This window comes from Colletotrichum orchidophilum, assembly GCF_001831195.1.
Source record: "Colletotrichum orchidophilum strain IMI 309357 chromosome Unknown Scaffold_23.1, whole genome shotgun sequence".
NCBI classification, from domain to species: Eukaryota; Fungi; Ascomycota; class Sordariomycetes; order Glomerellales; family Glomerellaceae; genus Colletotrichum; species Colletotrichum orchidophilum.
In genome coordinates, this window is record NW_019172979.1 from 216,955 (window position 1) to 236,727 (window position 19,773).

Genomic DNA, 19,773 nt, shown 5'->3' on the forward strand with positions numbered 1-19,773 from the left:
GATGGTCGAGTATTCAAAAGAGACGTCGCAGAAAGGGGGAACAATTGGCGTTGGAGACAGGGTTAGCCTCACGAACCTCATCCAGGTTGAAGCCATCTGTAGCCGAGAACCACGGACTGATTGGCCTACCTTCACGCCATGAAGTTTATTCATGTTTGAAACGAACACCAGACAGCGCAACCTCAAGTTTTGCCTTCTCGGTCTTTTTCTAAAGCCGGTCGCCGTGAACAGGTCGGTGGCCGCCGATGCCCGTCTCTGCTCCGCATGCACAACTGAAGGTGGGCGGTTCGGACCGAGAACAGCCAACGTTGACGGGGATGCTATCACGGCCCCCGGGGCAGCCTCCGTAATAGGGTCGGACTCGCTACAGCATTCCAATGAGGCTCATGGACTACTTTGCTTGCACCGGTCTCTATCAAATTATGTGTCTAGATCGCAAGTCCCTCCAATGTGAGGCTTCTAACATCAATATTGGTGTCGATCGCTTCAGTAGCTTTCAATTATTGCACTAGCCGCAAAACCCCCCAGCATAGGGGTTGTCCTCAAAGGACCGAGATTGGGATAATCGCTATGAGTGTTCATATTCCAGGAAGCGGTTAGCACGTTGTTTTCAGTCCACCATGATGTTTCCTGACATCTACAGGGTTCGCTTGACAGCAAGCCGCTAGTTTCAGTTTGTGACAGCCACAGTTAAGCGATACTCAACAAATGCCTAGTACCAATCTGCTGGATTGCCTCCTTGTGTCCCAAATCTGCGGACCGGGACTCTGGCAGATCGGTTAGAGCTGCCAACGATCTAAGCGAGGTCCTAAGAAGCAAACATGCTTGCTGGGGTGCCAACTCCCTTTGTCACAACAAGGGGCACAACATTCAACTATGAAGGAGTATGTCAAGACATGGGCTAGAACGAAGAAGGCAATATCGTCTCGCGGGTGGATGCAGCTACCGAAACTCGCTTACGGTCCTCGATGAGTCTTGTAACCCCTGGCGTGTATGGCATTTATTACTTAGACAAGAGGATTCAGGAATCATGAGATGCCTCCAAAGTTTGCAATACTTTTTGGATTTGGAATCTCAATCTCCCTGAAATTTCCACAAAACTGGAGGTTTTCCGCATATAAGTATGTTTGCACGAACCTCGTCGTAGTGAGTGGAATTCAAGCATCGGGCAATCATCAATCAAGCCAATTTTTGATCAAGACTCAATAACGCAAAACTTTCTGATCATGAGGCTCTCAGGCGTTCTTCTAGGCCTTGCTGCCGCCGTTTCTGGTCACAGCATCTTCCAGAAGGTCTCTGTCAACGGAGCTGATCAAGGATCGCTGAAGGGGGTTCGCGCGCCTTCAAGCAACAACCCCATTCAAAACGTCAATGACGCAGGATTTGCCTGCAACAACAACATCCAGTACAAGGATAACAACATTGTCTCCATTGCTGCTGGTGCAAAGGTCGGTGCTTGGTGGGGACACATCATCGGAGGTGCCCAAGGAACAAATGACGCCGACAACCCCATCGCGGCGAGCCATAAAGGTAAGATGCACTGCCCAAACGCCCCCTTCTATGGATGAAGATGACTCCAAATTCTAATGCGGGGGGAAAACTAGGCCCCATTGTTGTCTATCTGGCCAAAGTTGGTAATGCTGCCAGCACTAGCACGACGGGCCTCAAGTGGTTCAAGATTGCCGAAGCTGGCCTGAGCGGAAGCACATGGGCCGTGGACACCATGATAGCAAACGGCGGATGGCACTACTTCACCCTACCCGCGTGTGTCGCTCCCGGCGACTATCTCCTTCGCGTTGAGATCATCGCACTCCATTCCGCCTCGACACAGGGTGAGGCGCAATTTTACATGGAATGCGCCCAGTACGTTATATATCTCTAAGAATCTGTGGGTTTTATCGTGTTCTCACATCCAGCAGGATTCGCGTCACTGGTTCAGGAACCAATACTGGCTCCAACTTTGTCAGTTTCCCCGGCGCCTATTCGGCGACTGACCCAGGGATTCTCATCAACATTTACGACAATGCTGGGAAGCCCACAAACGGTGGCCGCGCGTATTCGATTCCGGGACCTTCGGTACTCACTTGCTCTGGAAGTGGCAATCCCCCCCCTCCTGCTTCCAGCTCTCCTCCTACTTCGAGCTCCCCTCCCCCCAGTAGTGGCGGCAAGAGTGTTGCTTTATACGGGCAATGTGGCGGTCAGGGTTGGACTGGTAGCACGACCTGCGCCCAGGGTACCTGTAAGGTCTCAAACCAGTACTATAGTCAGTGCTTGCCTTAGAGCTTGATTCCAGACAGTTCTTGGTAGGATTGGATAATGAGTAGGATCTTCAAGGTTCAATTCTGGGACTGACTTGGGGTCACTTTCTGGACGAAGTCAATCCGTGATTGTATAGTCCCCATAGATGTCATACATAGCGAGGGCTAGATCCACAGAAGAACCGCCTTCCAATGCTTGCGATTCCTGCACTGTCTATGAGCTACACTGGGTGACAGGTGCAAGCGTGACGAATCCAAGCATGGCATGCCGCATGCCGCATGTCGTCTGAGCACAAGCTTCTTTGGTCATCCGGATGCTCATCGAGCCAGGAATGCTTCATAACAAAGTTCATGTTGCGATCAAATCCTCCAAATGAGCAAAACGACTCATGTTATCGGGAAGATGTACTCTTTCGAGACTCTTCTCCGATGGCGCGTGTGGAGTCAACAAGTTGAACGAAAATCACGCAGTGGATCCTGTATAAACGTGCTAGGGCTTTGGGATCCTCAACGACATCTGGTCGGTTAGCTCAGTTGGTTAGAGCGTGGTACTAATATTTCACCTAAAATGTTGTGTAATGCCAAGGCCGGGAGTTCAAGCCTCCCACTGATCATTCGCTTTTGCCATGGACGCGAACTGTGCCTCCTTAATCCAAAGGAATTGATTTGGGTGAAATTTTGGTGTTACTAAGGTTTTTGCCGGTAAGCTCAGCGTTTCCATCCGGAATTGTGGGGACAATGGAGCAGACTCGGATCGGAAGTCCTGTTGCTCGCCGGTTCTCGCCGAAAGGCTCCTCTTCCGGCTACGGACATCGGGCCGGAGCTGTCCACATTTGCCACAGCTGCGCTACCAAGAAGGAAACTTGTCACAGATCATTTGGTCATCGAAACTAGCCTGAACAAGGAACACACCCCGTTTCCTCGGCGCCGAAGAAGGCCGGCCACGGGTCAAATGTGTACGTAGGCACACTCCGCCCGGCCGCTCCCGGCGCCGTTGAAACAAGTCGCCACGGCATTCGTCTTAGTACAAGGTGAGTAGCAACGATGCATAAGGGGTCTGGGCACGAGCCTTATGCTGCACAAGGACAACAGTGGGAAAGGACCAAAAAAAATGCACCGACATTCTTGGTACGATCGTAAGCTTTTTTGCCACGGCGACGGGCCAGCTGGGCTCGAAATTCCACACCGATTGGTAATCTCTCCCCGCAAAACTGCCGTCATTGTAAGGGGCGACGAACACAGCTGCTAGCAATGGACTAGACATGCATGATGCTGTCATGAGACCCTTGACCCAACAGCAGAACCCAAAGCTTATTCTTCCATCTTCCCCATCAGAAACCTGCATCTTTTGTGAACGGACCATTCGGTTTGTCGGTTCGCCTCGTATGATCGTTTGTGGGTCCGGATCTTCGAGCTTCTGCGCGACCTAAAACCCCAGCATTGTCCTCTCCTCGACGAATACTGAAGACTTGAAGCATCACAAGTGGAAAACAGCAAGAAATCCAAAAGAAAACAAAGAAAAAGTCGAGGATGGAAATCGAAATCCCTGCCATCCATCCGGCAGTTGCAGTCAAGGCCCCGAGAGAGCCTCTCATCCTCATCGATGCTCCGACATATCCGCCCGAGGCAGGCGAGGTCATTGTCAAGGTAGAATGGACCTCCTCTACGCCCTATCACCTGCACCAGGCGGACGGCGGCCTGCTGATCGACATGTTTCCCCGCATACTAGGCGACACCTTCGCGGGGACGGTGCTCCTGGTAGGGCCCGGACCGCACCACGTCGACCTTGAGGTCGGGGACGAAGTTCTGGGGTACTCATTCCGCGACAACAAGGACGGCAAGGAAAAGGCCGCTCAGACCCTCATCACCGTCCCCACTTTCTTGCTGGGAAAGATGCCCAAGGGACTGACGATGCCGGAAGCCGTGACTGTGCCCGACAACATCGTTACCGTATTCCAGGCTGCCGTGGTTGATCTCGGACTGCCGCTGCCATGGCCTATCCCGGAAGGGTGGACGCCTCCGGAAGCCGATGCGCCGATCTTGTTGTGGGGCGGGGCCGGATCGGTCGGGATGTACTCCATCGAGGTGTTCCGGCACTGGGGATACAAGAACCTCATCGTGGTAGCGAGCGGGAAGCATCACGAATATCTCGAATCTTTGGGTGCGACGGCCTGCTTTGATTATCGAGACAAGAACGTCGTCCAGAGCATCCGGGATCACCTGGGCCCCAAGGGCGTACCTTATGTTATTGACTGCATCGGGCACTTATCAGGCTCACTCAAACCGATTACGGAACTGGCGGATCGAGGAACTAAGGTCGCCGTCATGCTCCCTGTCGTCATCAAGGACCCATCCGAGATCGAGGCTCCTGTCTATCAAATGACTGAGCCTGCTGAAGGGCAATGGAAAGAAGGTGTTATAGTGAAGGGCGTGAGAACACACTTCTATCTCAAGGTAGGTCATAACCGAGCCGGAAACAGGATGCCTGTGGATCACTTCTCATGGGGAATGGTATGGCTGACATACTACATAGAACCAACTGTTCAAGGACAAGATGCAGAGTGAGATAATACCATCGCTGCTGGAGCAGAAAGTGGTGCGGCCAAACCCACAAAGGATAGTCGAGGGAGATACACTACTGGAGCGGGCTCAAGATGCTATCGTGCTCATGCGGAACAAGGCTGTGAGCGGCGAGAGGCTTGTTTGGAGAGTCTCAGAGAACGAGGCCGTTGCATAGGAATAAGTCGAGTATATGAATCGAAAGTCTCGTTTGCTTGACTACCAGAGAAGGGGTTAACTATCGGAAAAATTGGAGTCCAATCTACCTACTCTATGTTATCTCATCAAAAAGTTGTAGTATGAAACACCCATGGTACGGAGATCTACGATAGCCATTTGCTGCGGTCAACAAATCTTCTGAGAGCAGCCACCCAATCCATGAGAAGTCGGAGCGATGCCATTTCAGCGTGGCCCTAACAGTGCTGTGTTACAGAGCCGAAGTCCCACGCGTCGTTTTCGTCCATCTTTAGATGCCTCATCCAGCTATTTAGCCTCTCATGAAGTCGATTCCTGCTTCTCGAAAGATTATATAACATTTAGACACGTGACAAAGCTCGACATCTATTTACTCGTCGTCAATATCACTTTTTACGTTTCCGAAATTCGCCTGCCACAACGCTTCCCACATCCCTCATACCAGTCTTTGAGTCTGATCCGACGACCAAAATGGCCGCGCCATCTCCCGGCACCATCTCCCAACACCATCGCCGTCACCCTTCAGCAGGTCGCAAACATGATTGACCCCTCACCACTGCACCCAAAAATGACTGAAGCCGATCTCGTAGAAAGCTTGCGCATCTCCAAGAAGCACGGCGTTGCCATGGCATGCGTGAAGCCGTATCTTATTTCTCTCGCAAAAACACAGGAGCTACAGGGCACCGGTGTGCTTGTCTTCCCTGTCATCGGGTTCCTGCACAGTAACGGCACCGGCGAAGTCAAGGTTTTTGAAGCCAACCAGGCGGCTGCTACCGATGGCAAGGAGTTTGAACATGGTCGTCGATATTGGCAAGGTCCTTGGAGGCGATTGGACATATGTCGCCAAAGGTCTTCATCAAATCAACGATGCTGTAGTCAAGTAAGACGCAATCCTCCAAGTCATCTTTGAGAATGATTGTCTAGGAGACATACACATCATTCGACTGTGCGAGATCTGCTCCGATATTGGCGTCGCGTTCGTCAAGCCTTTAAATGGGTAAGGCTTCGTGAAACAGCCCAATTGTTTGCACACAAACAATGGAGCCCCCATTCGGCATCTGGAGTTGATGAGGGAGCACTTGAAGCCCGAGGTTCAGGCCAACGCTGCTGAGGGGTTTGGACATTAGATGACCTACTCCACGTCGTATCGCTGGGAGTCACTCGGATCCGCGCAACTGCTACAGTTGCCATTATGGAAGCTGCATTCACTCGAGCATTCACAGATCAATGGACGGAGGTGGAGTTCAAGCCCATCGGACCATCGGCTGGGGGTTACTGAGGTTTACGGAAGTGTAGCAACTTCTTCATTTACCTTACATATACCTAGGCAGGCAAAATTGCACCTTGCACTTATCTAACTTTACCTTGAACTTGGGAATCTTCTTGCAGATTGTTGAAGCCACTCGTTTCCAGACCCAAATTCCATGGCGGGTTCTTCCCATTTCTAGATGACGTGGATTACCAGGAGGTGGCCCATTACTCATCGAAGTACCGGCAATTTACTCGTGTGCTATATGAACTGCACACAGATACAGATTATCAGCATCCCATCATCTAACTCTCAAGACTCAGAAATTTTCTCATGGGAAGATCCTCGAGGTAAGGTAGCTTGGAAACCTTGGCCCACTTGTTCGGAAAGGTGTGGTAGTCGGGCGATCAGCCGGAACGAATTACCGCAAATGGCATGGCGCGTAGTCCAATTCGGGACTTTCATTCCGGTGGAACTCCCGTTGTGCGAGAAGCACTTCCATCTTGCACCTACAAGTCGCATGGACAACTCAACATCATCATTGCGTTCATCGAAATCGGCAAACACGCACCGATGGATAAAGCTGAGAGTCCAATTTCTCCGGAAGTTAGGAGACGGAGAACAAAGGTTGCCGCAGCATGTCGACGTTGCCGACGACAGAAATTGAAGGCAGGCCTTCCTCCAGAACTCTTCAGACCCGGTATCATAGTGTTAGTATTGTCTAACAACCTCGATCAGTGTGATACACAACGCCCCTGCACTTTATGCCAAAGAGCGTTGGTTGATTGCATCAATGAGACGCCCAACATATGGAGGGTTCAGGGGCCCAGTATTGCTGTGTCCAGGACACAAAAAGAAGAAAGGGCGCAGAGCATAGGCAGGCCTCGCCGAGTCAAACTGGACCGCCGAACAACCCGAAGGCAGGATACGGTCGAGCTAAGACTGTCCTCAATCATTGGTGCCAGTGATAGTTCTCCGACATGTCCACCGGAAGATGGCTCAGTTGGTGATGAATCGAACACCGCACCCCAGTCTTCGTCGGATCACATTGCGTCAAGTAGACCGTGGTCAACTAACTCGGCTGCCATAAGCTTCCTCGACGAGGTAAGTCGTACACGAAAGCATCATTACGGTGGAATTTCTGTTCTTAAACTCTAGATTAGGCATTCCAACACCACGACACAGACACGCCGGAGGAAACAGACACATCCGCCTTCGCCGCCAATGAGTGGACCTCACGAAATGATCATGATGATACTGGAGAGACTGTTGCTTCGATCCAACGATCATCTCGTCCTCTTTCTAAACAGCGAATCCGATCTGTTTCACGTCGACATGGTGCCATGAGCATAGCTGAGCGGGACTTTTTATCGGTCTTGCCCGCACCTGCGCCGGTAGTGTTACTCGTCAACATTTATTTCGATAAAATACATTGGTTTATGTTGATATTCTTTCAAAGCGAGTTCCGAAGCCGAGTCGAAGAGCTTCATTCGGCCACATCGCAGGAATATCTGCCCAGAAAAGCTAACTTGGGAGTTCTTGGCCTCATCCTCGCCGTCTGCTTGACTAGCCTCCGCTATGGCAGTCCAGAGCAACAGGCTCGACTCATCGAACTTTGCATTGATTCAGACTCATTGCAAGAAAGCATCCTGACGACGCTGAAACTGAGATTCCTCGATGTAGTTTCCTTGGGCTCCATCGAGGCTGTGCAGACGTGTATCTTGTTAGGAAGTTTCTACTTGTATCACGGGGAACCTGAGCTCGCCTGGCCCATCTGTGGGAGCGGTCTTCGTATCGCCCAAGCTCTCAAACTTCATCAACGACACAACGATGAGCATATCTCTGTGCCGGATCTTGATAACCCTGTCCATCGAGCAGCCGAGACACGCAAGAGATGTTGGTGGGCCATCTACGAGATTGAAACCTTCTGCTCGATGCTCTACGGCTTTCCTCTCGGCATTGTGGACGCCGACTGCAGCATAGAAATACCCGAACAATATCCCTTGAGGTCCAAAGATGCATCCTGGGAATCTACTCGATGGAAATCCTCTGGCAGGGCTACCTTGCTCTCATATAAAGTGGCGATGGCGCAATTGTCGATAATTGTAAAGAAGACGTTATCTGAGCTCTACGGAAACCGGAAGCATACCAACAGCAGCGAATTCACTGCAAGGACCGAAGGACCCGTGGTTCAACGCCTCATCAGCATTGTGGCCAGCCTAGATCAACAGATTCGCTCGTGGCACGACCGTCTGCCACGAGAGTTACTTATGGGCGTGAAAGAAACGGAACAGCTTCAGCAACACGCGAGCCCAGCTACTTGGGCAAGCGGCATACATCACCACTCGAGCCCGGAACATCAGAAACAATTGTTCCGCGTTCAAGCCCTAGCACTCAAACTGGCTTTTGAAAACGCGAGGATCTTGGTCCATCGGCCCCTGCTAGCCTACAGAGCGACAAGGAACAGCAACGCGGCCGAAGGCTCTGCTTTCCGTCGCGCTGGTGAGCACGATGCGCTGCAGGGTTCCGTGCGAATCTGTCGAGATGCCGCCTTACAAATTGCCAACGTTGGCTACACACCACACTTCAAGGAGGCGATTGATACCTACGCGTTATCATTTGTCGCGTTGCATCTCTTCACCGCTGGCGTTGCGCTTTCTATCATGACCGGACTGGACCCTTTGAGCCGGGAGTCCCATGATTCCAAAGTGGGTCTCCGACAGCTGATGGAGATGCATTCTCAACTCAAGTCCAAGTCGGTTGTTGCTGAACAGGGCCTGAACATTCTCACGAAGCTCATGAAGCTCGTCATGACTAAAGAGATGGAGAGAATGCTTCAACTAGATGGTCCACCCCAGACAATAACCAGCCCCCATGGTAGAGAAGATGTTACAAATGGTTGTCTAGATTCTATTCAGGCCACTGCCCGAGGCAACGAAACGGCCGCCAAAGTTTCTAGTAGCAACATGAATCAGACCACACCACAGCAAGAGACACCAGCGGTTGACTTGGACGAGGATGTCACAGCGAGCTTGAGCTTTAGCGAAGACCCATTAATAACACAAGCCCTTTCGGAATTTGAGCAGAGTAAGTCTAAAACCTCGCTCAGCGACAATGGTCTGCTAACAGGAGTTTTAGTTATGATGTATGATATCAATGGTGTTAGCGAGGGAGAACCCGTGGAGTTCAGCGAGTATCTCACTGAGAGTTGTTTTGGAAGACAGGACCAAGGTTGGATATGGAATTATGGGCACTGATTTTAGCTAGCCGTAGATACGAGCTATGTTGCTGTGCTGTTGTGTACATAAATCAATATCGAAATATCCATACTCGAATCATGGCTGGATCTAGCCAGAGAGCCTTCTAAAGCCTTTGGTACGTGAACATCAGCTTGAGTTCCGCGAAGGGATCCGAGCTTTAGACTAAATTTGGAGCTAACGGAACTGATTTAATTGCTAATTCAAGAGACTTGCCTCACATTAGGTAGGACTGGAGAATCCTGCCAATATTATCTACCAGGGATGTGGGAGGACCGCAGTGCTCATCTCCCCAGCGGAGTTCATGCGGTCATGTTCCGGCGGGCTGACACGGCTATTGAGTCAAGCAAATGTAGCATTTGTTGATGCTAAAACTAAGCATTAGCTTGAGCTACCTCACGAGGGAACTGTGAGGGATTGGGCCATCATGATGGTGACTCTTTGTGTCGCTGGTAATCAAGTAGCCGAGTTGCCTTCCATAGGGGCGGGGAATCAACCGGAAATTTCTAGATGGGACATTAGCTCGATCCTTGCAAGGAGGTTCTTATTTCTGGATTGCTGCGCTGCTTTCGCAGCAGCTTTCTTGTTCTCTATCTACCTGATAATTGTTGATCGATTCTCGGACGCATATAGCTACACGAAAGTCCTATCCCAAATCTGACCATCTTCCAAGAAACTCGATCGTCATTTACATGATTTATCAAGAGAACGGCATTCTGATTTACCGGGATGGTGGAGACCAAGTCTGTTTCCAGCCATGGGGCCCAGATGCCTTCCGAGTGCGAGCTACCAAGGGCCATAGTGATGCCATTCGAAGCATGGGCACTGGAGGAACAACCAAAACAAGTTCTATCAAAGATCTCACTCGCTGAAGGCGGTTCAGCCACCATACGCAATGTGCAGGTTGAAGCGGCAATGAGAAAGCGGGAAAAGATCACCATCAACAATGCCGATGACGTTGTTGCCCCCGGAGAGTATGCCCGCAACCGTCGCGAGCTGCTTGACGCCAAACGTGGCGTCATCGAGGTTGAAGTCCTCAAGTTGAAGCCCCCCGCGACGCGCTGACTACCACCTCACAAGGTGCTTCGATAGCCAGCGGACTGACGAGAAGGTTTTTGGAATGGGTTAATATCAACAGCTCTTCCTGGACATGAAGGCCCTCGACTTCGAGTTGGCACACCGTAACTCGCAGGCCAGTATGCCTTTTGCGCTGTCTTCTCTGGGTTATGGAATTCTACAGAAAAACCCATCAATTGCCCTCCTTGTCTTTGGGAAGAATACGGCGTTCTTTGGGGCGTACTCTACCAACATCCTGAATCTCTGGGTGGTGGTTGCGAACACGCCCGCCTGGGCTTGTAGCAGTGAAAAGTCCGGTAAGAGACCCAGAAAGAGTTTCTGGAGATTTCCCGAGAATACCGCTGCCTTGAACTTCCCCTCGATCTGATTGTCATCGACTTCTCCTACTGGCCCATGTAAGAGCATGGCTTTTTTGGTCCGCGCTGAGAAAGGCGCCCGAGCCAACTTTGAGTTCAAAGATTATGCTGTATACTACGATCCTACTAGCCCCAGGGCTCATGAGCATGTTTGGAACAAAGCCAAGCAGAACTACTTTTCGAAGGGAATCAGGACGTTCTGGTTCGACCAAGCCGAGCCAAAGTATTCCGCCCACGACTTTGGAAACTACCGTTATTTCCTCGACCCAAGCCTATACGTAAGGTAGGCAGCATCTATCCCAAAAATCACGCACACACGTTTAGAAGATCAAAAAGAAGCCGGCCAGGGAAACATTGTCAACTTGTTCTGCTGCGCGTGGACCGGAGGGCAGAAGCACAGCGCGCTCGTCTGCAGCGGTGATGTCGCGTCTTCGTGGGGCTGCTTCCGCAACCAGCTGGCGGCCGGACTGCGCATGGGCATGGTGGGACTGACCTGCTGGATGATCGAAATTGGAGGGTTATACGGCACACCGAGTTACTTGTAAAAGGCGAAACTTTGATAGAAGAACACAATTTTTATTTAATTATTACGGATATTTCTTTTTGCGACTTAGACACGGCACATTCTTCCATCGTTGGCAACGCTCCACGACTCGCTGCCGACGGCATTGCGAACGTAGAAGAAACCTTCGGGATCCCACTTCTGCTTCAGGCTCAACAAAGAGTTGTAGTTGCTGCCAAAGAACACTGTCTGGAAGTTGGGCTGCTGGAAGTCGGCCTCGTTCATGTAGGCGCCGCCGGTGGGGGTGAGCGCCTCAATCTCCTTCATGAGGACGTTGGTCATCAGGTCCTGGTTGGCAATCATCTCCTCCCAGGGGGCGGTGAAGCTCCAGACGGTGGTGAGGGTGGCGTGGACGAGGGTGTTGCGCCAGGCGGGGGTGACAGAGTTGGACTCCTTGGTGCCGAACTTGCTGACGTCGGTGCCGACGCCGATGAAGGTGGCGCCCTTCTCGGCAACGCTGCGGGAGAAGGAGCCAATGTTGGCAATATTTTCGCGGGGGATGAGGCGGCCGCCGTACTGGGCGATGCCGACCTGGATGTTACCGTTGGGAAGGGGGCCAAAGTACTTGTCGTAGTGGTTGTAGTAGCTCTCCGATTCGGTGTAGGTGGTAGTGTAGTTCATGTTCAGGGCGTCGAGACGGGCGACAAAGGGAGCCAGAAGGGTCTTGACCTCGTCGGTGGTCTTGTTGTACGCGGTGAGGGGAGCGATCTGGAAGAAATCGGCGGAGAAGTAGTAGACGACCATGGAACCGCCGTCAACCATACCAGCAAGCTCCTCGTGGAAGGCGTCGATGGCGTTGAAGAAGGCAGTGTTGTCGTTTTCGTCAGCCATCAAGACGAGAGTGGCACCACCGACGACGGCATCAGGGTGAGCCTTGACGGTCATGGAGGTGACAACACCCCAGTTACCCGGGCCACCACCAGACAGAGCCCAGTAGAGATCAGTGTTCTCGGTCTTGGAAGCAGTCAGGAGAGTGCCGTTGCCGATGACAACCTGCCACTCCAGGACGTTATCCGCACTGAGACCGAAGTTGGTGGACAGAGCACTGTGGCCACCACCCTGGGTATAGCCTCCAGCGATACCAACGGTAGGGCACTCGCCGCCAACAACAGCAAGGCCAGCGGTGTGCGCAGCTGACAAGACGTCGAAGCCCTGGGTACCAGCACCGACCTTCATGGCCTTGCCTGCATAGGTGGCGGTGTTCCAGTCGAGAACCTCGGTGCTGGTCAGGTGGTGAGTCCAGACGGAGAGGGCTCCGGCGCCGGTAGAACGACCAAGGTAGTCATGGCCGGTGTTGCGGACGATGAAGCGGATGTTGTTCTCCTTGGCGAAGGCGATGGTAGCAGCAATGTGCTCGGGAGTCTTGGCGTCAACGGCGTAAACTACGTAGTTACCGAGGACACAGGCACGAGACTCCGGTTGGAAGGGGTCACAGCTCTGGTTGGCGAAGAAAGGAGCCATGACGGAGGAGGAGGATTCCATGCTACATCGTCGTTAGTTCCTGGCTATCGCTTGATTGGCATAGACACTTACTGGATATCCGCATACTGCCATTCACTCTTCAGCGTAGCGCAGGTGGCCGCATCGTAGACAGGGTCGTGGCAAGGCGCCCCCAGAGGAACGGTGGCAATGAGGTTGCCGCCGACGGTGGTGTTGAGGGCATCCCACTGCGCCGTGGCAGGCCAGCACGCATCACCGGGGAAACACTTGCAGTCGCCGGCGGCGCGCTCGACGAAAGCGGTGCCGATGAACGGGCGGTGGTTCGGAGCAGCGAGGGCCGCACCGGCGAGGGCCGCTTGGAGGACAAAGCTCTTCATGTTTGATTACTTTGGCCAAGGTTGGGAGGGGAGGGAAGGGCAGCAAGCGCAATGTGAGACAAAGATCGACGGGAGAAGGGGAGGCGAGGGGAGGGGGGAGGAGAGAGAGAGAGGGAAATGCCGCTGGACCATTTCATCAAAAGAAAGTTCGTCGTATCGGTGGCCATGGGCATGACTTTTAGTATGCCGCAGGATTGGCCTACCCGAAGCCCGGGACCATGGCATGGGAGTCTGAAGAGTCCATCTCGACAGGGAGGACGCTTCCCGACTGGGGTTTTCACCGAGATTTGGGGTCCGAGAAGGCGGATTTCGCCCCCTCAAACTAGTGGAAGTTTGCCGCATTCTTACCTATTGCTGATGAATCCATCTTGAAATCGTTAAAGGGAGCAATAACGGGAAGAAATCCCCACGGCCGATTCTCTTGCAGTGCCGTTTGTGGCCGGTTCCCTCTTGTTCCCCTGCCATTCCTGGCCAGGGACGGTAAAGCGCTGCGGGCTGTGGAGCGGGAGACAAGGACAAATAGACGACATCCTGTGCTCCTATCCGTACACGTGTAGATATCGGCCGGTCATCAGGGATACCGGGTGCCTCGGTCCCTCGGCCACTAGCATAGCCGTCAGGACAGTCAACAATCCCGCGTGTTGACACCGGAGCCACTGATACCTTTCTCCGCTCAAAGCTCCAGGTTCTTTTTTTCGTTGTCGCGTGTGGCGGCCTGCTCGCCCCTTCCCGGCCGCCACAAGGCGATGAAGATCCGGGCCACGAGGGTTCCGTAGCCCGCCCGGCTTCCACCACTTGGCCAAGGCCGGGTCTGGGCTGCTGGGCCGGGCTCCACGCGGTCAGGTTGCTCGCTCTCCCAGAGTCTTGTTCAGCGGGGACTCGAGAGTGGCTCGCAGATCAAAGGGGCGCCGAGTTCCCGACAGCAACCCTGGCGAAATCCTCGTTCAAATACCCCAAATGCTGCAGAATCGCGCATATTTCCTTGCAGAGTGCAGTTCGCTTACGCTCTGAGGCAATGGACAAACACCTGCTGTTGGGATGGTGCTATTGTAGATGCAAGAATGACGATGCTGTTCCCAGTTCTCAACCTCGGCCGGCCTGTCGTTGGTGCGGTTCGGGTCAGTTTCTCGTGACAAGTGCTTCACGGTTTACCAGCAATCTGGATTCTGGACAATATCCCGGACTTCTCCTCGGCGCTTTTGAGGAATCTTCAATAGTTGGGCGTAACCTGGGTCGGAAATTGAAGCTGCGGGGATTCTTCAGCAAAGTCTATCGAACCCCTGTCCGATTGGGGGCTCGCCACCAGATCCTTGGTAAAAAAGAGGACCGATTAAGTAGGCCCTCGCATCCTTTACGCCTTCAAGGTGGAGGGGCCTCGCGGCGGTCTAACCAGAATTCGCCATCTGCCGATGAGATGAAGTTCCTCCAACAATCGGTTGCAACCGCATCGTACGAGGCAACGTGTAGACAACCAGGGGCTGGTCAAAGTGTACATGGGCCGTCGTAATGTCTCTCATGCTCGATCCGAGAGCAGGGTGCGAAGCTTTGGCTGAGTACGACATTCTCTGCAACCAGCCAACGACTGGTTGAGCCCCAAGAATCTCAACCAAGGGTCTCCCACCCCCTCAAGTCTCACGAATGAGACGGTGGTGTCGTTGAGCCACAACGTTCATCCAAACCTCCAGCCGCATGAGCTTATTTACTGCCATAGATCAACGTTAATTGGGAGTTCTTAACACACATGGCCCTTCGCGTGGTTAAAATCATCGGTGCTAGGGAGCACTAATGGAACAAGGTTAGCGGCCGTTGTGCAAGTTGGCATTAAGTGCCTCATACAAGCGGGCAGTAAAAAGTCAGCCACCAGAACGCCGGCAGCTGAACAGCACAGACATCGGCGTCCCGTCCCGATTAACGTTTTTTCTCCCTCCGAAGTGGTGTGTGTGTGGCTTACTCCTTTGGGGTCGGGAAAAGGGTGTTCAGCGGCACTGCCGGAGTGCGTTGCTTGGGCATTGGCAGAAGGGCTGTTTGGATCCGAGAGGAAATTTTGTAGAGCGTCAAAGGAACGAATTCGATGTCATTGTGTCCGAGTCACGAAGAGGACCCTTTTTCTTATCAGTGGTTCCTCTACTCGGGCCGCTTTGCCTCCCTCTCCTGATCATTCTCCAGTTCCCCTGGACGTCCACAATGCAAAACTTCTCGTCCCCACAGCTGCCCGAGAAGGCTGGCCGGCTGCTTGCGGATATGGTTCCGAGGAGTTTGGGGTTGGCGCATGGTCTTCGAAGTTCGAACGAAATCAAATTTTTGACTGTGCCGCTCGAGCACCCACGCTCACCTGAAAAGCGGGATAGCGCCGAGAACCTCTGGAATTTCTTTTTCATCGGTGGGGGTTGAGGACGACATGGGTGACATCGGTGCGCAGGCACACACTCTGCAGGCCAAGTCGGCATATCAGACCCACGTAGTCGGAATGTGGCACAGCAACTTGGACGCAAGTCTTTTAGTCGACTTCATTTTGACGAGATCTTGGCTTGATGGCAGAAGGTTTCTTGGTCAATGGGACGCCGCTTCACGCCCATTCAATGCAGAAGAAGCTAGAGCAAATTGCAACACGACGGAGAAGTAGAAAACAAGTTACTCCAAGGAGGAAGCTTTTCCTAACAATACAACCTGCTTCAAGAAGGATAGCATGTCGATACTAGAGTCCAGAGCTTTACCACACATGGCATATTACCCGAACCGGTGTGTCTCGGACAGGGATATCCTCGTACATCACATTCATCCAGTGACTTGTCATCGTGACACGGACCAAGTCTGGCCACATTCTGGACAGTGGTCCACTCTATCGCTATAGTTCATGAGTAAGTATGATAATTGCGCAAAGTCGAGTTGGGCTAGCCGGCCAAGTTGTCAAAACTTCCCGCTGTCACTTCTGCAACTGTGCGGCAACGCAGTATTCTAGCCCCCAATGTGATATATTATACGCGGTAACGCCATGTGACATAAACGACCTCTCCTCGGGTTTTGGCTTAGACTGCGGCTCATTTCTTTCGCTCGGATGGATTCCGTGCTTGGGATTTAACTTCCATGATAACCCACGGCAGCGGTTCCCACAATACGGACCTATGGAATCTGGCCAACTGCCAGGGGATTAACAAAGCTCTCCTATGAAAAAGTATCCCTGGACCTGCGCTAATTAGTGCCGCGTGCAATGCCCATACGCGTGCATAGCGTGCGTGTATTACAGTGCTTCGTACATGCGTCCAAGGGGGGCCAACCTGCAGGGAGCGGGGGCCGCAGACGATCACAGTCTTTCTAGAATGCTAGGTTGGTTAGCAGGTTAGACAGCCCAGATGCATCTACAGCCGGTGGCCGAGAGAAGTTCGAGATTACTGGCCGCAAACTCAACGCGTTTTGCGAGATGCAGGCAAGGGTAGGCTCGCCTCCAGGAAGCACTCCTGAAATACAACATCGGCACATCATCCGGCTGGGGGGGAGAAGCTCTGCTTGAGTACGGAGACTGACCCTGTAATCGTTTCCTCGTGGCTCCCCCTGAGCTTCTCACCAACGTGCAGTACACTAGGCAAGAGGGGAACGTTACCTTATAGATGATCCGAGGCACAAAGGCCCGGAGGAACATGTCCACAACCTCACAGGGCACATTATTTGTATATTGATCCTCCCTCCACTCTTCCCCCTCTCGGCGCGAGGTGACTAGCTGAAAGTTTGGTCTGATGATGTGATGAACGACGAACACGAACTCGTACCCAGATAAAGCGGTCTCAAGCCACTCGGCTCCGCCCCTCTGTCCACTCTCGCCCTTCCCTCCTAGTCTCCTACGTAGGCGTATCGGTTAGATCGGGAGCGTCCTTCCCGTCTCACCACATCCCGTCGACCAAGTCTGCACGCAGACCTTCAGCCTTACGTCTATCTGGGCTCAACTTCACCGCGTTCACCGAACGGGTTCGAAGGAGGTTATTCTCATAGTTCATCCCACGATGAGCGAGTCGTGGACGTACAACACCCCGCCGGGGACCTTATCCACGGGACCCCAGATCACGGCCATTGCGTTGGCGTTTACGGCACTGTCGCTGATCATCTTGATGTTGCGGTTATACGTCCGTGTGATCATGCTCAAGGCTGCTGGCTCAGGTAGGTTTGCGGTTTTGGTTCCATGGCCACCACGAAGCGTACTGACTTGACAATGATAGATGACTGGGTCATTTTTGTTACATGGTTTGCCGCTTGTGGATTCGCAGTCGTCAGCACCGTCCGTATGTTCTCTCTCCTCTCCTTGTAGCGCGTCGTCTTGAGTCTAACCATCACTCGAAGAAACAAAATGGGGCCTTGGTCTCAAGAGGTTGGAAGACATGCCTGCGGAGAATGTCTACAACTTTGGTGTTCTACAATACGCCGGTGCTCCTTTGTGAGTGACCCATTTTTCTATAGGATCGAACAAGAATCCAAACTGACATCCACTTTAGCTACATTAGCAGTATTCTTGGCTTCAAGATCAGCTTGCTTCTCTCGTATCTCCGCTTCATCCCGAAGGGTTCCTACCGATGGGCAGTTTTCGTCACCATTGGTCTTTGCGTCTCATACCACCTTGCCTTTCTCCTCGTCCAGATAAATCTATGCACACCGGTAGGTCTCCCCGGTCTCTTGTTACAAGACAAGCCAGACATTGACAAAGAGCAGATCGCAAAGCAATGGGATCCCACAATCACCAACGGCTCCTGCCTTCCAAGTGTTCCCTTTTATACCAGCATGGCGTCTCTGACGATTGCGTTTGACCTTGTCGTGTAAGTTCTCCAAACCCGACCTGCTCTGCAACGTCAGCTGACAAGGTCTCCCCCTAGCATGTTCCTCCCCTTCCCCGTCCTTGCATCGTCCAAGATCCAGAAGCGCAAGAAGATCGTCCTGCTCGGCCTCTTCGGCCTCGGCGCCTTCATCACCGTCATCCAAATCATCCGAATCCAAACCGTTCACGCCCTCGCCAACTACCTCGACTCCTCGCCCCTCATCATGTGGTCCTCAATCGAAAACAATCTCGGCATCATCGTCTGCTGCATCCCCACCCTCGCGCCCCTCGTCAAGTATTTCAACGAAAAGAGCAAGTCCGGGAGCCGAAGCAACAAGTACGGCGCCGCGAGCGGCTACGGAAAGACGGGACAGAGCGGCAACGTGGGGAGCAGATACGCGCTGCAGAGCTGGCGGCCGGGCATGAGCGGTATGCAGCCGCTCAGCAGCGGGACCGATCACAGCGAGCAAGAGCTTGGGGTCCAGAGTTCGAGAGTAGGAAAGGGGTCGGATGACGGCAGCGCCGACTTTCATCTTGATGCGCCAGTTATCGTCAAGAAGACGGAGTTTGTGGTCACGAGCAATCCTAGGCTGCCAGGGGAGGTTGTTTGAAGGTCCCGAAGCGAAAATCAACACGACTTGGTAGATGGATGTCGGAGTACTTTTCTAAATAGTTCTAATTCGTACGACTCGCTGAGTACGCAGGCAACACCAGCCGTGTGTCTCCTTAGCTGATGACTTTATTTCCTCAAATGTCTGATACTTTCATGACACGAAGATTTCCGTTCGGGTTGCAAAGGATGAGTTTCCCCGTTCCCCTCATCGTCTGATCTGCGTGCCTATCATTTAGTGCCAGCGTCGTTCTAGCCACCTCCAGTCGGACTTTTCCGTCTCAAACATTAATGTCATATATCCACCGTTGGAATGTCTTTTCCATAGTGCTGTAGACAGGCTCCTTGTTCTAGGTCCCTTGGCGCAACCCATTTCAAAGATCGAATCCTTGAGGGCATCGCGACTGACCTTGGTGCGTAAAAAGGACAGGTGCCCCTCGGAGAGTGGTTCGGCGGTATGGTCGTAGATCATATGTTCATGCCTAATGTCTAGAATAATACTATTGCTCTCGAGTCTCTCCGGTACGAAGAATGTTCGACTCGGTTTGAGGGAATTCAAGAATACTGACTGGTAGACCAACCAGGCTACTTCAGCATGGTGAGGAATTCGGAAAGTATCTTTAGGGTTTGTCAAAGCTTGGTCTGTGTAGCCCGGCTGCATGGACACATGAGTCTGAATGCAACAGAGTTCTAGGTTGACTGGGTTGACCGGTCGCTCAACAACGGGAAGGTTTGCTAGACCATCGCGGCCAGCGGACCGGCCCGAGCTGAGCCAAAAGTAATTGAACTTGCCCACCATCAAATAAGACTTCGCCATTGGCTCATTCCTTGACATCTTAGCTTCCTTGGTTTGCCAGGAAGGGGTTTCAATGTCGAAGCGAATGGAGTGAGACATTCAAGGGTTTCTATGGAATGCCGCACGTGAACAAAGTGCTGGAGAAAGTGGACGTCACTCGAGTATCAAACCTACAATCTCACAAAGGCCTGCAGACAAGAGGTAGCCTAACATCAAAGAGCTGATGTTAATGCTTTTTG

The 19,773-nt window shown here is 52.5% G+C and overlaps 8 protein-coding genes across 8 annotated transcripts; 6 read left to right on the forward strand and 2 right to left on the reverse strand.

Moving 5' to 3' along the window:
• Positions 1 to 1,226: 1,226 nt before the first annotated feature.
• On the forward strand, positions 1,227 to 2,280 carry CORC01_03768 (glycosyl hydrolase family 61; the record flags this gene model as incomplete). The annotated part of the gene is made up of 3 exons (XM_022615417.1): positions 1,227 to 1,530; positions 1,605 to 1,863; positions 1,920 to 2,280. The coding sequence occupies 3 exons, from the start codon at positions 1,227 to 1,229 to the stop codon at positions 2,278 to 2,280; spliced, it is 924 nt and encodes a 307-aa protein (XP_022478082.1).
• Positions 2,281 to 3,788: 1,508 nt separating this feature from the next.
• On the forward strand, positions 3,789 to 4,995 carry CORC01_03769 (zinc-binding dehydrogenase; the record flags this gene model as incomplete). The annotated part of the gene is made up of 2 exons (XM_022615418.1): positions 3,789 to 4,712; positions 4,792 to 4,995. The coding sequence occupies 2 exons, from the start codon at positions 3,789 to 3,791 to the stop codon at positions 4,993 to 4,995; spliced, it is 1,128 nt and encodes a 375-aa protein (XP_022478083.1).
• A 2,705-nt stretch (positions 4,996 to 7,700) lies between these two features.
• CORC01_03770 (tall aerial hyphae-4) lies at positions 7,701 to 9,518 on the forward strand (the record flags this gene model as incomplete). Its single annotated transcript, XM_022615419.1, has 1 exon — positions 7,701 to 9,518. One exon carries the CDS (start codon positions 7,701 to 7,703, stop codon positions 9,516 to 9,518), a length of 1,818 nt encoding a protein of 605 aa, XP_022478084.1.
• A 729-nt stretch (positions 9,519 to 10,247) lies between these two features.
• On the forward strand, positions 10,248 to 10,583 carry CORC01_03771 (alpha-xylosidase; the record flags this gene model as incomplete). Its single annotated transcript, XM_022615420.1, has 1 exon — positions 10,248 to 10,583. One exon carries the CDS (start codon positions 10,248 to 10,250, stop codon positions 10,581 to 10,583), a length of 336 nt encoding a protein of 111 aa, XP_022478085.1.
• Positions 10,584 to 10,668: 85 nt separating this feature from the next.
• On the forward strand, positions 10,669 to 11,496 carry CORC01_03772 (alpha-xylosidase; the record flags this gene model as incomplete). Its single annotated transcript, XM_022615421.1, has 3 exons — positions 10,669 to 10,891; positions 11,027 to 11,229; positions 11,299 to 11,496. The coding sequence occupies 3 exons, from the start codon at positions 10,669 to 10,671 to the stop codon at positions 11,494 to 11,496; spliced, it is 624 nt and encodes a 207-aa protein (XP_022478086.1).
• Positions 11,497 to 11,561: 65 nt separating this feature from the next.
• CORC01_03773 (FAD binding domain-containing protein) lies at positions 11,562 to 13,330 on the reverse strand (the record flags this gene model as incomplete). The annotated part of the gene is made up of 2 exons (XM_022615422.1): positions 11,562 to 12,996; positions 13,047 to 13,330. 2 exons carry the CDS (start codon positions 13,328 to 13,330, stop codon positions 11,562 to 11,564), a joined length of 1,719 nt encoding a protein of 572 aa, XP_022478087.1.
• Positions 13,331 to 14,003: 673 nt separating this feature from the next.
• Positions 14,004 to 14,847, reverse strand: CORC01_03774 (uncharacterized protein; the record flags this gene model as incomplete). The annotated part of the gene is made up of 3 exons (XM_022615423.1): positions 14,004 to 14,193; positions 14,335 to 14,428; positions 14,784 to 14,847. The coding sequence occupies 3 exons, from the start codon at positions 14,845 to 14,847 to the stop codon at positions 14,004 to 14,006; spliced, it is 348 nt and encodes a 115-aa protein (XP_022478088.1).
• Positions 14,848 to 17,325: 2,478 nt separating this feature from the next.
• On the forward strand, positions 17,326 to 18,739 carry CORC01_03775 (uncharacterized protein; the record flags this gene model as incomplete). The annotated part of the gene is made up of 5 exons (XM_022615424.1): positions 17,326 to 17,479; positions 17,539 to 17,601; positions 17,660 to 17,753; positions 17,812 to 18,129; positions 18,187 to 18,739. 5 exons carry the CDS (start codon positions 17,326 to 17,328, stop codon positions 18,737 to 18,739), a joined length of 1,182 nt encoding a protein of 393 aa, XP_022478089.1.
• Positions 18,740 to 19,773: the final 1,034 nt, after the last annotated feature.